General features: G+C 42.4%; 1 protein-coding gene across 2 annotated transcripts in view; it reads left to right on the plus strand.

Annotated features, from left to right (window-relative positions):
- Positions 1 to 17,481, plus strand: part of DRC9 (dynein regulatory complex subunit 9) — a 53,003-nt gene that overhangs the window by 7,416 nt on the left and 28,106 nt on the right. For both annotated transcript variants that reach the window (XM_073626543.1, XM_073626542.1), the window contains exons 2-4: positions 2,455 to 2,602; positions 12,705 to 12,952; positions 14,351 to 14,479. In XM_073626543.1, coding sequence (XP_073482644.1) covers positions 2,489 to 2,602; positions 12,705 to 12,952; positions 14,351 to 14,479 — 491 coding nt within the window. In that variant the 5' untranslated portion in view covers positions 2,455 to 2,488. The remainder of the gene's footprint in view (positions 1 to 2,454; positions 2,603 to 12,704; positions 12,953 to 14,350; positions 14,480 to 17,481) is intronic.

Genomic DNA, 17,481 nt, shown 5'->3' on the forward strand with positions numbered 1-17,481 from the left:
CACCCCAAGGTTTTTTCTGAGAGGCATGTTGAGTTTTGGAAGATCTTATTTTTTTGCCACAGTGTATATGTGTATATATATATATATATATATATATATATATATATATATATATATATATATATATATATATATATATATATATATTATATAAGTTTTTTTTTTTTTATATACAAAGTTGGCACTATACTGAGATATTTCTCACACACGTCATGGATATATGTGGCAATACACCCCAAAACACATTCTGCTACTCCTGAGTATGGAGATACCACGTGTGAGACCTTTTGGAAGCCTAGCCATGTACAGGGCCCAAAATCCAATGAGCACCCTCATTTTCAGTGTTTTTTTCGTTTATATAATAATAAAAAATCCATTGGGATTAAATACCACCAAAAGAAAAAACACACATTTCACTTGCAGAGACATGCGCTGAAAAAATCCGCACATGATACCAGTGTTGTGGTGTGAACTGAGCACATAGAGAACAATTGTTTTCCTCGTGCCCTTGCAGATTGCATGCAGAGAAACCTGCGCCTCTGCACCATGGTGTAAACGAGACCTAAGTCCTGGATAGAATGTGAAAGGGTTAGGGCCCCTGTCAAGTTTTTATTGCTGTCCATGTTCCCAATGGAGAGATTCAGTGTCTCTATTTGCCCTAGTAAACATTACCTCATTTTGCACAGAGTGGCTCTGAACCCTGTCTTCTGATATCCCCCGGCGGCTCTCGCAGCTCCTCCCCACATCATATAACCCCCTAGGATAAACGAGGGGGTTACCTTGCGGGCACGCTCCCGAATCCAGCATTTGGCGGCCATAGCCGCCAAATGTATGACTCGGCCCAGGCCCCGTCCCGCCCACGCGTCATTGGATTTGATTGACAGCATGGGGAGCCAATGTCTGCACTGCTATCAATCTATCCAATCAAGAGCCGAGAGCCCCGGGCAGAAAGACAGCACGTCCCCGCCGGGTCAAGTTCCAGGGCTCAGGTAAGTAAAACGGGGGGCTGGGGGGCCAGTCACTGCCAGGTGTTTTTTTACCTTAATAAATAGGATGCACTAAGGTGAAAAAACACGAAGGTTTACAACCCCTTTAACCCCTTCCCACTCTGACTATTTTTAACCTCTTTTTTTTTTTTTAGAATGATCTGAAGGTGACCATATGCTATACAATGAGGTTGATTTATTAAAGGCAGAAATACTACACAATGTAAGTGCAGTTGCGCTAGATCTGAGGGGAAGCTCTACTTATTTCTATCATCCGATCATGTGCAAACAAAAAATACATTTTTTAAAAGAAAAAATTATTTTCCTTGCATCCCTTAGATCCCTCAGATCTAGAGGAACTGCACTTGCAGTGCACAGACTCTTTGCCTTTAGTAAAGTATTCCCATTGTGTTTGTACAATCTCCTTTAGATTTACCATCAATTATGTAGTGCAAAAGCATGCCTGATTGGATACAAATTGAATAGTTTGTTTAGGTTTGTTGTTGTATTACATAGTTTTTGTAGATCAAAAGGATATTGTATTGAGCTTATACATTCTGATTGTATAGTGGCCATCTTAAAATTATGTAAGGTGGCCCATTTAAAAAGCAGCAGTATGGCTGCACTGCTGCCTAAACAAAAAAAAAAAGCAGTGTGCTATACATATGTGGTCTGCGCTCTAGTTTGGTACTCTAAGGCTGCCATATACACAGTGAATTTCTTTCCCATGGGTTGCATCAACACAGACAGTGCTCACAGGGGAATCCCTCCCGCTGAGCCATTGCATTCTCCTAGTGGGGGGTGAGGGAAGCTGTCCCCGTTGAGAGAAGACAGTAATTATTGCTAGAGGCTATACCAGTCGTTAGCGATAATCGTATGTAAAATCTGGCAGGCTGGTTGTACCCAAGTTGGTCAATCAATCATCTTGGGTACATTCAGCCTGCCCAATACATGGTTCGGATCTCGGCCGGTTCCTGCTGCACCGGACGAGATTCAAACCATCTATGGCAGGCCTATGGATCACCAGGCTCTTTGCAATCAGCTTTAGAGTTAAAAAAAACTATGTAATACCTACCTTATTTATCCAATCAGGCAATCCCTTGTACTACATACTTGGCAGTAGATCTAAAGGAGAGTGTACAATCAGATTGTAATGTGTGTGGTGATCCTAAAGCCAGTAAAGCACAATTAAATAAATTGGAGTTATGAAAAAAAAGGGGCGAGAGACAGGAGTTAGTCATCTCTGAGGTCACATGACTGAATTGAGAGCTCTGTATGTCACATGACTGAACAGATGAGAACTCTGCGGGGCTTTACTGTCTACACACCACGGCCCAAATTTCATGAATGGGATGGGCAGATAAAGGAAAGCTATATCCACTCATCATATCAAATGACCCCCAAAGTATACGTGTACTGTATATAAAACAAGATTTGAATTCTCTATATTTTGCCATTGTCTTCTTAGGAGCCTGGAACACTGCCTAAAGGTCCAGAAGATAATGTCCTTGCCAATGTTGGATGTGCTGCGGGTATGCACAGTGCTGGAGGATAGTTTGGATCAGCTCTCAATTCTAGGCTTTATCATGCCTGTCTCCTATCATGGCCAAAGTGATGTAAGTGGCAAGGGGGTCTTTAATTATCCTTTCCTAAATAGTGTGCCACACTAATATTTCTTTCGAATGGCAAAGCTCATACAAGAGTTTTCTTGTGCCAGTAATTGTTTCTAAGTGAAAATCAAAGTATGCAAATTCCTAACCGCAGCAATGGGCAAGATAACAGAAAAATATCCTTTTATTTGTCAAAACAGTAGGCAACAAAAGTTGTTGTGTGACCCGGAATAAGAAAACAACTGCTGCAAAAGTGACTGCACAGTCTTCAAGGGACTGAGATTGAGCTCTGCAATCACTTTAGCAGCAGTTGTTTTCTTATTCCGGGTCACAATCCTGCGCATTGTCCTTTCGGTCAGTTGACCATGTCGACTGCGCTTATGCTTAGCAGACCATGTTTTCCTGGAAACTGTGTATGCCGTCATAACCTTTGAAGCTGTACCTCGCAACACCGCAAAAAAAATTGGCAACTTCAGTCACAGAGGCCCTGGCTAAGCAGGCACCAACAATTTTCCTCTTTGAAGCTCAGTAAGCTCCAACATGACTCCATATTATTAGCAGCACACGCAGAAAATAACGAAATTGAGGCTTCCACCTATTAGCTAGTGTCTCATCACACAGCGGAAGCAAAAGAAATTTTACATCACTTCCTCTTTCAACGCAAAACGTTACTTTCACACCTGCAAATTATGTAGTGTTACCATATTTTTGTCCAACCTCTGTACATGGAACAAAATTTGTCCAGTTCAGCAGGGACCAGCCAAATTTCAATCCATTTAAAGATAGGGAGGTTGTACAGAAATCGATCTAAAGATTGAGATTGATCAGGTGATTAAAAGGCAGACACTCCCACAGATGTCCGTTTTACTAAGTTGCTGGCATGTGTCAATATATTCAGAAGAAAAAAAGAGTAACATTCTGCAATGTATTTTGCTGAAATTGTTGTAATATGTGTGGTTCACCAAGATGGGATTTTGTTATAGCAACCAAGCTGTATTTAAAGTGATATTACACCCTCGGTTTTTAAAACCCTTTCAGCAGCTGATTTAGTCACTTAAGCCTGACAAAAATCATCCAAAATAGGTCGGTTTGACAGGAGCTGGCCGACTTTCGGTCTCACGACCAGCTTCCATTGAACAGGCATGCTGGAAAACCAACATCCGACCCACATCCAGTGTGTTCTGGCGGAGGGGGCAGCGGCAGCCCCTGTCAGAAAATAATCGCACAGCAGGCGAGACCTCCGCACTAATCTCACTTGTGTTAGTACGGTGATCTCCACTGGGTTGAACGAAAAAAAAAACTTCTAGTGTGTGCTCAGCTTTACTATGTCTGAAGATCTTTATCTTTTAATCCTTGCCCATGTTCTGGTTCTAAAGGCAAAATGTTTTTTTTTACCTTAATGATTTCTCTGCATTAAAGGGGTTGTAAACCCTTGTTTTTTTTTTTTTTGTTTTTTTTTTTTTAATAAAAAAACAAACATGCCTATACTTACCTGCTCTGTGCAATCATTTTGAATAGAGCAGCCCCGATCCTCTTCTTCTGGGATGCCCCACCGGCGTTCCTGGACCCTCCTCTTCATCGAGTGCCCCCCTGAAAGCCGCTTTCCCTGGGGGCACCCATGCGGGCTCGCTCCTGAGTCCCGCTGCTGCATCCATTGACACGGACAGCTGGACTTGGCCCCGCCCCTGCGTCACTGGATGTGATTGACAGAAGCGGGAGCCATTGGCTCCCGCTGCCAACAATCTGTCTAATCAGGAGACAGACAACGGCTGGAGCCGCTGACCCCCCCCCCGTTTACCACTTACACGCCAGCTTTTTGGTCTGAATTGCACTTCTGCGCCCATAGCAAGTGGTTTGCTATTGGGGCAGTCTGAGAAGAGGAGGACCAGGGAGCACTGGTGGGGGACCACAGAAGAGGAGGTATGGGGCTACTCTGTGCAAAATTATAGCACAGAGAAGTTAGGTATATCAGTTTTTTATTTTAGGGGAAAAAAAATTACGTTTACAACCGTTTGAAGCTGGTGCCACAATCACTTCCCCATGTTTCCTGTTTCTCTTGCAACATCCTTTGGAATCACCCTTGTAAACAGGAATTACAGTTGTGTCCCTACATCCTTACACTGTGTGCATCTATAGAAACACACAGCTACATAGCCTAGGTTGACAAAACACCACCCTGCTCCTCACCATCCTTTCTCAATGCTATCACACTGATTCCAGACTGCACCGTCCTCTGTTACCTCTATCCTGTAAAGACCATAAGTTCAGGGAAGCAGCAAGGAGAGCAGGAGCCATCAGCATTGAAAGTTATAAACTTGAAGTGCTGGAGTAAAAATTATAACTAACAGTTTACTCAGAAATGTTTAGTTTATTGTGAGAAAATGCTAAAACAAAGCTGTGAGTTTAATACCACTTTAATAAACTGAGTTAAATAAAATATGGGTACTGGGCTGGTCACACATCTAAGTGCCTAGGTATTTAGTCACATCTGTGTGAGGAGGACGGTCAACCATTCTGGAGTACAGGTCACAAGACTAACTTACAAAGAAGCCTGTAGAAAAGTTTAAGCAATTTCATTCTTTTTATAATTTCAATTGTCCACCCCAGCAGCCTTTTTTTGAGTAGGGAAGGTTCCGAACATCTTGCTCTATTTCTAGGTTTCTGTTGTTTTTGTCTTTTGTAGGGTTCACGCTCTCTTTGTGTGACACCTTTAATCCAAACTGACGGTGGTTTTAATACCTTGCTTATGGGCAGGTTGAATATAGCTAGTTAGGTGCTGTCCCAAACTGTTCTCCCAGTTCTTTGATCTTTTGACGGGCTTCCCCTGGGTCCGACCCACTGATCTTGTGTTATATAATAGGTACAGTGATCCGAGATTGAGAGTTGAAGGCCAGGGAAGACCCTAAGGGGTCTAGGGCCCATAAAAGGGCAGAGAGAGATCCAGGACCTGGAAGGGAGTGAGACTGAAAATAACACCTGTGAGGAGCAGAAGCATGTTGTTCGTTACTACCTGGATGTAGAGTCATCAGAACTTGGGGTTCTTGCTGGAGAATACCTTTGATGGGTTAGGGAATTAGGGAAGAATTATGCTGAACTTTGTAACGCCTTTCATACTTTTCAAGTAAAGTATTGAAACCTTGTTCACTCCTGGTCTGAAGTTACCCAAAGTTATAAACATCAAGTGCTGGGGTTAAAATTTAAACAAATAGTTTATTCAGAAGACAGCTCTGTAAGAGTTAACACAGTGTGGAGTGCAAACAAGTGTTTACCTAGGGTAATGGAAGCTCACCAAGCAGCCTGTCGTTGAGCGTGTGCTTGAGATAGGTCGGATAGCCTCTTGCAGGATGTTGTTGTTGTTTGTACTCTCTCCATGAGTGGTCCGTCTCACATAACATCGGGAGCTGATTCGTGCCGCAGAGGTCCCCAACCTGTGCCCAGGTACGGAAGAGTTATGTGAGGTGCATGCAGTTTGCGCTATGTGCACGGTGGGTCCCCATACCATTACTGGGAGTGAGGAAGCGGTGATACTCTGAACGGGTGGATGTGGACAAGGCTAAGCACGTCCCTCCCAAATACAAGTTACAGAGAAGGTGTACATTGTCACGAGGATCTGAGAGTTACTTGTAGAACAGTTACAGTACAAGTGTACACGGTGTACGTTCATCTCTAAAAGCAACACCTTAAGGTTGAATATTCCACCACGGCGGCCTTAGCCTGGTCCCAGGGCATAGATGAAGATGGCACAGAACAAAAGGTACCCCATGTATAATACAGTGATCCTGTTAAAGGTGCCTTGCATAGCCCAGAAAAACTCACCCCGGGGTAGGCCTCTCATGTGGCCCTTGCTTGGTGCCGAACAAGAAGGAAGACATGGAACTTGTGATCACTATCCTGTTGCCCCACCCTTACATGGCCTAATTGTCCTGTTGGAGAACACATACAGTATTTATTACCCATTTTGGATATCAAGTATGCAAGAAAATACGCCATTTAATAGTCTAGGTTAATTTTGTAGTTAGGTGAACATCTACAGCAGTGGTACTCAACCGGGGTTCTGTGGAACCCTAGGGTTCCGCGAGAGGTCCCTAGGGGTTCCGCGGCGATCTGACTGTCAGTCGCAGGCAGCTGACAGGAGGATCGCACAGACACAGGCAGAGATAAGCAAGGAAGCGGCTGGCATCCTATTGGCTGTAGCGCACTGTTTCCTGCAGGCCCCTCCTCCCCTCTTGTCCTTCCTGAGTATGTGACATCATGTGGGGTGGACAGGATAGGAGGAGGAGGGGCCGAGGGGAACAGCGCGCCACTGGAGGAGATATGAAATTAGTTCTGAAGCCAGAAGATGAAAGCCGGTACTATGCCCAGCTGTGTGTGTCCCCCCAACATGTGCCCGACAGAACAACCCCAACAGAACAACACAACCCCATGTAATGTGGCCTGTCCCATGTAATGTGGCCTGTCCCATGTAATGTGGCCTGTCCCATGTAATGTGCCCTGTCCCATGTAATGTGCTCTGCTCCATGTCATGTGCCCTGTCCCATGTAATGTGCTCTGCCCCATGCCATGTGCCCTGTCCCATGTAATGTGCTCTGCCCCGTGTAATGTGCTCTGCCTCATGTCATGTGCCCTGTCCCATGTCATGTGCTCTGCCCCATGCCATGTTCCCTGCCCCATGTAATGTGCCCTGCCCCATGTAATGTGCCCTGCCCCATGTAATGTGCCCTGCCCCATGTAATGTGCCCTGCCCCATGTAATGTGCCCTGTCCCATGTAATGTGCCCTGTCCCATGTCATGTGCTCTGCCCCATGTCATGTGCTCTGCCCCATGTAATGTGCTCTACCCCATGCCATGTGCCCTGTCCCATGTAATGTGCTCTGCCCCATGTCATGTGCCCTGCCCCATGTAATGTCCCCTATCCAATGTAATGTCCCCTGCCCCATGTAATGTCCCCTATCCAATGTAATGTCCCCTGCCCCATGTAATGTCCCCTGTCATATGCCCTGTCCCATGTAATCAATTCAATATTCCAGTCGCACACGTTCCCGGGTAAACGGCATAGAGCATTAACGGGTGCTGTAACGATTACCAGTTGGGTTCTGGAAGCATCAAACAGAAGTACATCTTCGCCAGCACACCATGGATCAGCAGACAAGGTTGTCCAAAAAAGGTTTTTTAATCGAAAATGGTCACATCACAAGGGGGGTGCAACGTTTCGGGGCCGCGCAGGACCCCTTCGTCCCATGTAATGTCCACTGTCCCATGTAATGTCCACTGTCTCATGTAATGTGCCTTGTTCCATGTAATGTCCCGTCATGTGCCCTGTCCCATGTAATGTGCCCTGTCATGTGCTCTGCCCCATGTAATGTCCCCTGAATGGATTAGCTCTGCAGGAAAAGAAAGCACACGTTTCACATTAATTAGGTACGTTTTAATATTTATTCTTTTATTTAATGCTATTTTTACAAATAATTTTTGTTATCAACGGCTCGCTGGTCACACCAATGTTCCGTGAGCTTTAGATGTGAACATTATTTCAGGGGTTCCTCGAGATCTTAAACTTGTTGCCAGGGGTTCCTCCAAGGTAAAAAGGTTGAGAAACCCTGATCTACAGGGATCTATGATGCACATTACACATCATTATTTTATGGTATGCTGCTTTTAGGAAGTTCATTGTTGATGGGTCTAAAGTTGTTTGAGGTTTCACCTAACCCAACCTATGCAGTGCTATATTTGTATGCAATGTTCGATTTTCTTTTATCAAATGGAACATCTTGCGACCAAATTGTGAAACACCTTCGAAAAATTTTAAGCTGTATGGAACTCATGGGGCATTTACTATCCAACATTGAGTGATATTTTTCTATGCAATGGTACTCTAAGTGGGTCTTCCCCTCATCCCTCTTTTTTTGGCTTAATACAGTTTCTGTCTCTTTGTTTGCTGTTCCTTGCCTAATTAATATGTTGGCTTAAAGTGAATGTAAACCTGATTCATGAAATTTGACCTTAGTGCTGTGTCTTTCTGCTGTTTCATCAGCTCTGTTATCAGCATCATAGATTCTGACCAGTTCTCCATCAACCAACTAGCCTGAAATTTGTGTCGGGGTGGGTGCTATAAAAAGATTAGCATAGAGCTTGCCTTGTCACAGTACAGCTCTGCACATTCCTTCCTTCCTTCCTTCCTTCCTTTGACTATGTGGACTGGGGGTTTGTGCCTTTCCTCCAATCAGCTGTCTTGGCCTTATGCAAAGAATCCACGATTTGCACTTTCTAAAGATAATATAAAGCTGAAAACAGCAGATATACATGTAAAACTTATGTAGGGAGATTTGTTTCATCTCTGTGTATTATCTGAGGCTGTTCACTTCACTGGGTATATGTGAGGGTTTACATCCACTTTAAATATTACACTGCTGTTTCTTTTTTGGCCCTTCCGCAAGCTGTTATGAAGAACTTTTGAACTACTTGCCATAGTAATTGACTCGGTTAAATTGATGATAGGCAACTCCTATCCTCATATTGATTAGTGGCAGACATAAATGATCACCTTTTCCAAAGTCCTGTTTCATAAGAAGTTGCCCCCTGTGGACCACTTGTTCTTCTCGTTCTGGGGTCCTTAAAGTTTAATTATTAATCCCAGCTATACTGGGCCAGAACTAGGGTGGAATCTGTGAGTTGCACAGACCCATCAAGTGTCCGGGGCTGTAAATGCAGCATCCTTAGTCACCTGGTCTGCTTCCATGTGTGAAAGTTAATATGGCTACCTCAGCAAGAACCTGGAAGGCTGAAAACAGCCGATCAAATTAACTTGGCATGCTTGGTTGGTTTACCTGCCGAAGTAAAAACAAACTTCTGGCCCTTCAAATGGAACCAAAAGCTCTCTATATCTCGACTATCTATATAAATATACACTCTTTTTATAGCTCACAGGCTTTGCTAAAACATGGAGCTCTGCTTCTTGAGCTGGGGAAAAAGGATCCAATGACTTTGAATACAGAGTATCCTTCTGGGTGATAAACTGCATACTCAAATCTACAAAAAATGTAATATCTGGGTCTTCAGGGAGTGTGTCCTGCACTGGGCTCACAGCAGCTGATTCCCACATCTATTTAACACACGTGTCTTCCTTTGTCTCCAGCCTCCTCTAATAGAGGCAATAAGGTGGCTGGATTCAAATGTACGCATTTTTCATTGTTAGATTTGTACATAAACAAACTCATATTTTAAACCTTTCATTAGACAAACATTTAGTTAGCTGTATATTTGCTGTGCAGAATGTCGGACCATTAAAAATTAAATGTTTGACCAAAACAATATCTAACTTTGTCTAATAGCACCTTTGCATAAAAGCTACAGCTCTGATATATCGGGGTGAACCCTTCATTACTGGGTCCAGCTTGCATAAATATATTACAATGGCTTGTTTTCTATCACACTGTTTGTGTAAGAACTCCAGTTTCATGTTTCAAAAGACAACTTCTTCCTGGCAATATTATAATAAATGATAACAATACCCTGCGGTCATGGAGAGATGCCCATAAATCCAAACTATTCTTCTGCTTATACCACTGCACTTACAAGAAAAAGGGGCACATCATTTCACAATCCACACATACTGCTTTGGATTTCAAAAATAAAAATAAATAAAAACAAAAGGACCAAGAATCTGTATGATGGACCAGAAAGCATCAAAAACTATAAAACAACTGGCTGCAGGCAGCATCTATCCTAACAGGGTGTGTGAACTTGATGTGATGGGTCTGTTATATTTAAATTTTATTTAATATTACTCTTACATCATGGACCGCACATCAAGTTATTATCAAAAACCTTAAAATTTCATTTTTATAGAAGAACTTCTTATGTATCCCATCCATCTTGGCTTTGTTAAATATTATGGCAGCTTTATTCAAAATAACAACCTCATCTTAATCTTTTTTTTCTCTCAATAAGGGCTTATTGTATAAATGTAAAATTACAAAATTGTTATCTTAATCTAAACTAATCCCATTTTTACAAATTTCCCCAATAACCTGGATTTCATTTCCAACCAAAGGTTGTCTAAACCAGTTTCAATATATCTATATAATTGTTAAACTCATATTAGAAATTAATACTCATTATTACTTAATTTTACTTAATTTCCCTTTTTAAATCCACTATCAAAGGATATTCAATTTGTGTAATACACGGTTAAATGTAACCTTCATTTTACCATGTTTGGAAAACAGATTCAAAATAATTGTGATCACATTGTTTACCATTAGATTCGTTAACCCGGCACATTTTGTTATAAATGTTTTGTCTAAAAAACTGGAATTGGCATGGTGTCCTTCCAGCTTATCACTAACCTCTCATCCCAGCCACATTTCTTTCAGGAGAGCACAAAGGAGGGGGTCACATCTGCGTACATGACACACACAAGCAATAGAACTAAAGGTCCCAGCATTCGCACACACATACACCAATATCTCTCTAAAATCGCTTACATTTTTCCCATTTGTGCACAACACATGCATATCATTCTCTCACTTTCTTTTAACTCTCATTAATATTTTCCTGTCTAAATTCTACTTTCTTTATTTTGTTCAGATATCTTTTATATCTAGCTTCTATGATCAGACGGGCAGCCAGAGTGCTCATCCCATCTTCCCTCTCTGACAACATATAAAGTATTCTGTTTTAACTCTCATTTCTCTGTTTCTGACTCTAATAGTTATAGTGCCTGACTCCAAATTCATCCCACAACTTAACATGAAAATGTCCCTTTCTGTCTAGTGTTAATGTCACCCTTGATCCATCCTGCTCACATAGATAGCTGTTTCTCTAGCTGTTTACTCTACATGATTCTTAGTCCCTGTGGACTTTGGTAACCCAGTTACCCAATGTGGATCCCTGTCCACTCTAACCATTAATCTAGGGGCTCAGTATAGGCGGAACCGCACCTTTGGTTCATATGTAGCGCTCCTCTTGCGCTGGGCATTTTTGAGGGTCTCTTACCCTTCATTCCCTTACTTAATTCAATGCCCATAATGACTGGCCAGTCTTCTCTCTTCTCTACTTGTGCCTATACCCTCTTGCCTCTAAACTACTTTATCTAGCAGATGTACTACATATACCTGTGAACAGCACTATTCTTCCCTCTCTTATCTATAACACTCCGATGGACAATAGACAGGGACAACATAACATATAACCACCAATCAATACAGTTCGATTAAGGGGAGTAAAATAGGTACCCTTTGTCCCGAAAATGCCTTACCGATCGAGGAAGTCTGATAACTCAAATGTAAGCAAAAGGCTTACCTTAGCCGGCTGATTATCAGAAATTCCCGGATCGTCTCAAGCTCCTCGTTTCGGATACTCAGGGTCACCTGGAATCCACTCCTAAGGCAAAGCTCGCCATGCTGACTCGGTTAAATTGATGATAGGCAACTCCTATCCTCATATTGATTAGTGGTTCCAAATTAATAATAACTACTGCAGTAGGGAACAGACACAAAAGATACGCTCAGCATCTTTCCAAATTACTGTTCTGCTTTATTATGACGCAATTGAAGGTTTTTATGCACATGATTACGTAGGTATCACATTAATATTACAATTGTAGGTTTATGGTAACAAGGGGCGTTACATAGGCAGGCTTATTCTAATCAGGACTCGAAAGAATGTAAACATTTACTGAAAACATTATTAGTGCTGTTGCACAGTGAGGGCAATGTGCAATACATACAAAATACAATACAATTATATACAAAACTTACAAATTTCCATTACAGTAATTCACATGTATGTCTCTATTCATGTACTTCTTGTATACATCTACAGTTTGAGTCTGTTGTTTTTACTGAAGTAAGTGGCAAACACGTTACTGTAAATATACTGTGGAATATTTACTTTATCCTCCCATCCACGGAAGGTACATATTGATTGTCTGTTCTTCTTTGTTCACCCTAATGTCTTATTTGACCCTGGACGTCTCCTTTTTTTGTCTGCATCGTAACTGAATAAAACTCATAAATACACTTTTTGGGGAAAATATTTTACTCTCATTTCAGTAAAAGTGAAACTGGTACAGTTATATTGATCATCTTTTATTTTTGTCTGATTTCAGATGGTTGGAAATGAGGTTGGCACAATTCTGAAGACACAGAGACAGCTGGAAGGGAGGTTTGAGGAGCTGATTGGCTCACATTCCAGTCGTCAGTTAACACCCCCTCCTTTGTCAAACAAGTTCCTGGACCTAAAGGATCAGGTGCACGAAACAAGTCAAAAGCTAAAAATAAGCAATGAACAGTTTACCAAAGCAGTAAGGCAAAGTCCGTTAACGTCTGACAACTTGAAGAAAGTGCAGGCCGACAGGTGAGCCCTAACAGTAACCTTATAATAAACAAAATAACAAACCAATTTGTTTATTATCTTCTAGCTCAGGGGTCTCCAAACTTTCTAAACATAGGGCCAGTCTTCTGTTCTTCGGGCTTTAGAGGGCCAGACTGTGGCCAGTAGGGATAGCAAATGTCCGATATTCAAAAACAATGCTTTGGCTTGGTGGTCAGTGGTAGTAAATAACTTACATAGCACCTGTGGTCAAAAGGAGGAATAGTGTCCCATCATTGGTGTCGGTGGCAGGGATAGTTCCCCATCATTGGTGTCAGTGGGAGGAATAGTGTCCCATTGTTGGTGTCAGTGGGAGGAATAGTGTCCCATTGTTGGTGTCAGTGGGAGGAGGACTAGTGCCCCATCATTGGTGTCAGTGGGAGGAATTAGTGTCCCATTGTTGGAGCACTATTTCTCCCCATAATACCAACAAAGGGACACTAATTCCTCCCAATGACGGGGCACTACTTCTACCCATAATACTAATCATGGGGCACTATTCCTCCCCCTCACACCAATGATGGGGCACTATTTCTCCCACTGACACCAATGATGGGGTACTACTGACACCAATGATGGGGCACTATTTCTCCCCATAATACCAATGATGCTGATGATGACTAGTGCCCCATCATTTGTATCACTGTTGGCAGTGGGAAGAATAGGGCTCCATTGTTGGTGTCAGTGGGAGCAATAGTCAGCATCATTGGTATTATGGGGAGAAATAGTGCCCCATCATTGGTGTCAGTGGGAGGAGTAGTACCCCATCATTGGTGCGAGTGGGAGGAATGATGCCCCATCATTGGTGCGAGTGGGAGGAATGGTGCCCCATGATTAGTATTATGGGTAGAAGTAGTGCCCCATCATTGGTGTCAGTGGGAGTAATAGTGTCCCATTGGCGGAATCAGTGGGAGGAATAGTTCCCCATCATTGGTGTCAGTGGGAGGAGTAGTGTCCCATTGTTGGTATTTTGGGGTGAAATGGTGCTCCATCATTGGTGTCAGTGGGAGGAGTAGTGCCCCATTATTGGTATTATTGTAGAAATAGTGCCCCGTCATTGGTGTCAGTGGGAGGAATAGTGTCCTATTGTTGGTATCAGTGGGAGGAATAGTGCCTCATAACTGGTGTCATTGAGAGGAACAGTGCCCCAAGGGCCAGAAAATGGCTAGCAAAGGGTCACATCTGGCCCTTGGACTGCAGTTTGGAGACCACTGCTCTAGCTGATGAGACTTGTTGATGTGGGAAAACTACGAAAAAAAATAAGGTGAATGCTAGTTTTATAATGTAGGTCTCCCTTCATAACAAAAGCATTCAGCACATTATTTAATTTGGTGTACTCCTTAAAAATAGCAGGTACACAAGTTCTAGTTCTTTCTCGAACAGGCAATTTGCAGCAGATATCATCACAGATATGCTAAAGGAGCTGGAAACCACCGGATCATTTCAGAGCCTACAGCATGCTGTTGTTATGGAAAAGGAGAAAAAGGCAAATTTCTACAGCACAATAGACAGGTGAGAGCTTTTACAATAGTAAGTTCTGCTAATTTTTTCTGAGATTATAAAAAATGGAGAGAAGGAAAATTCCCAAAGAATTCTTTAAAAAGGGACTACCGGTATTTAAAGATAAAAAATTCTTTATTGAAAAATTCACATAATACTAGCAATCTATAAATGTAGAAATATACCAAATCTCCACCACATACATCTAAAAATAGACAATTGTCTTGGGGACACAGGTGGCCACTGCAAACAGACATACAGGCCTCTCAGATATATCATACACAGCTAGTTCTCTATATTGGGTACTAATTCAGTCATAATTGAAGGGAAGCACAAAACCGCAGGGCAGTCCGCTCAGTAATCCAAGCTAGGTATTGGTTACTATGCAGAGTCCATATCACAGACTCCAGTCAGATGAAAATTAGTAATGCCCGCTTTACAGGCGAGATATAAATTCTCCTAATAATACAATCCACATATATTAGACACTGAATTGAAGTAAAGGTATCCCCCCTGGTGTATAGGGAAGTGTGTAGGCTGGCCACTTGACGGTAGCAGCTGGGGACGGGCTAATGGATTCTGACCAGTTCAGGTGGGTGTATATACATATATGTAACTCCCAATGGGTCATGTACGTCTTACCACTTCACCATTTGTCCGAAATCCGCCTTGTCCGGGTCCTAAGTGTAGGACAGGTATTACAGCCATCTTGGGGCTATGTCCGAGCCATAGAAGATAGGGAGATACCTTCCTCTGATGGTCAGCGTGTCCACTGAACACACAGTGCTGTGTGTCATCGCTCTCATACAGCTGGGATGTGTCCAGGAGTCTCACAAGTGCTTACAGAGTCTCCCAAGAGAAGCAACATGATACCGAGGGTGTTGTCTGATAGGTGGATAGTCCGTGCCCTCACATCAGAAGGCGTGATGGCACCATGCTGACGCGTTTCACTCGTGACCCAAGTTTCTTGGACAGCCTACACACTTCCCTATACACCAGGGGGATACCTTTACTTCAGTTCAGTACCCAATCTATATGGATTGTATTATTAGGAGATGTTATATATCGCATGTAAAGCAGGCATTACTAATTTTCAATGGTCATCTGACTGGAGTCCGTAATATGGATATTAACCAATACCTAGCTTGGATTACTGAGCGGACTGCCCTGCGGTTTTGTGCTTCCCTTCAATTATGACTGAATTAGTACCCAATATAGAAAGAAGAAATAAGAGTGGTGCGCTTATTCAGTAACGTAACATGAATTAATATACCTAAAGAATGAACATAAGTATCCAAAAAATAAATAAATGTGAATAAAAGTCCAACTTAAGCCCAATGGTAGGAGTTAGTTCATATAAAGATAACATCTCATAGGGGTAACTTGATAGAAGAGATAACAGACAGCACATCAATCCAAACATCAACAGTTATATTTATAAATTGGCCGCTCACCTCCAAAATTGACCCAAAAGTCAAATGAGGCTCATCAGATAGTCAGGTAAGGAATCCTGCTGATGGATCTGTAAAGACATCCAGGTCCCAAGCGAAGACAAAGAACTACGTCCAGATCTTAGTATCAACACATCTTGGGAAACTCCATATGTAGAGGAAACGGCTCGCTTCAAGAAATGGCACTTCTTGAATAAATGGCGCTCAAAGGAAACAAAGAACAGCCATAGTGCAATATTGCCAAGTAAAAAGTAAATGTATTAAGTAAAAGAAGCTGCTTACATCAAGTAAAAATAAAAATTGCAGTAAAACAATGGGAGTAGTGACACACTCGTCTCCTCACCACACTTCTGTAAAACGCCACTGGAAATGACGTCACAAGGCTCCACCCAATGCGTTGCGTCACTGGTCACGTGACTTCCTCAGGGATAGGAGCCAAGTGACAAGCGCTGGGTATTTATACCCCCACCAACCAATGGGTAAGCCTTAGTAACAGGTGAGTCATCAGTTCATTTGTGTCCAATATAATTAATTGGCCAATAAGAAAAAACATCCATCATGGCCAGGGAAAACTGCCTAGCAACCGAAAGATATAGGTTGCACACAATACAATAAAATGAAATAAATTAAATAAAACACTAAAACAAAATTGATACAGAAGTATTTTTCGTATAAGATTTCCCAAAAAGGAACATTGAAGAGAAAAAACTAAATAAAAAAAAATATAAAATATACACAATGAGAACGAGAGAGAGAGGATGATAATGGTGACATCTAGTGGGCAAAAAACGATAGTACTGCCACATGTAGTTTATATAAACAATTCTAAACATACTAAGTAAGTATGAGAGGATGACATCTAGTGGACAAGAACAATATCACCACTGAAAGGATACTTAAAGTGGATGTAAACCCGAAATTTTTTTTTTTTTTATATCATACTGTAGAGCAGGGATATGCAATTCGTGGACCTCCAGCTGTTGCAGAACTACAATTCCCAGGAGGCATAGCAAGACTCTGACAGCCACAAGCATGACACCCAGAGGCAGAGGCATGATGGGACTTGTAGTTTTACAACAGCTGGAGGTCCGCTAATTGCATATCCCTGCTGTAGAGTATAAGATTTCCTAGATGGAGTTAATCCATGTCTGAGCAATCCTCTTTTATTGTTCAGTGAGATAAATCTTGACAAACTGAGAAAAACTTTGTCAAATCCTCCCCCTTGTTGTGAGTGACAGGTGATTTACATCTCGTGCACTAGCCTAAGGCCCCTTTCACACTGGGGCGGTGGGGGCGTCAGCGGTAAAACAGCGCTATTTTTAGCGCCGCTTTACCGTCGTTTTAGCGGCGGTATTCGGCCGCTAGCGGTGTGGTTTTAACCCCCGCTGGCGGCTGAAAAAGGGTTAAAACAGCTCGCATAGCGCCACTACAGCGACGGTATAGTTGCGGTATAGCCGCGCTGCCCCATCGGTGCATACACCGCTCCTTCACCGCTCAAAAGATGTTGTTTGCAGGAGTTTTTTTTCTCTCCTGCCAGCGCACTGCTTCAGTGTGAAAGCCCTT

Source organism: Aquarana catesbeiana, linkage group LG04 (assembly GCF_042186555.1).
Source record: "Aquarana catesbeiana isolate 2022-GZ linkage group LG04, ASM4218655v1, whole genome shotgun sequence".
NCBI classification, from domain to species: Eukaryota; Metazoa; Chordata; class Amphibia; order Anura; family Ranidae; genus Aquarana; species Aquarana catesbeiana.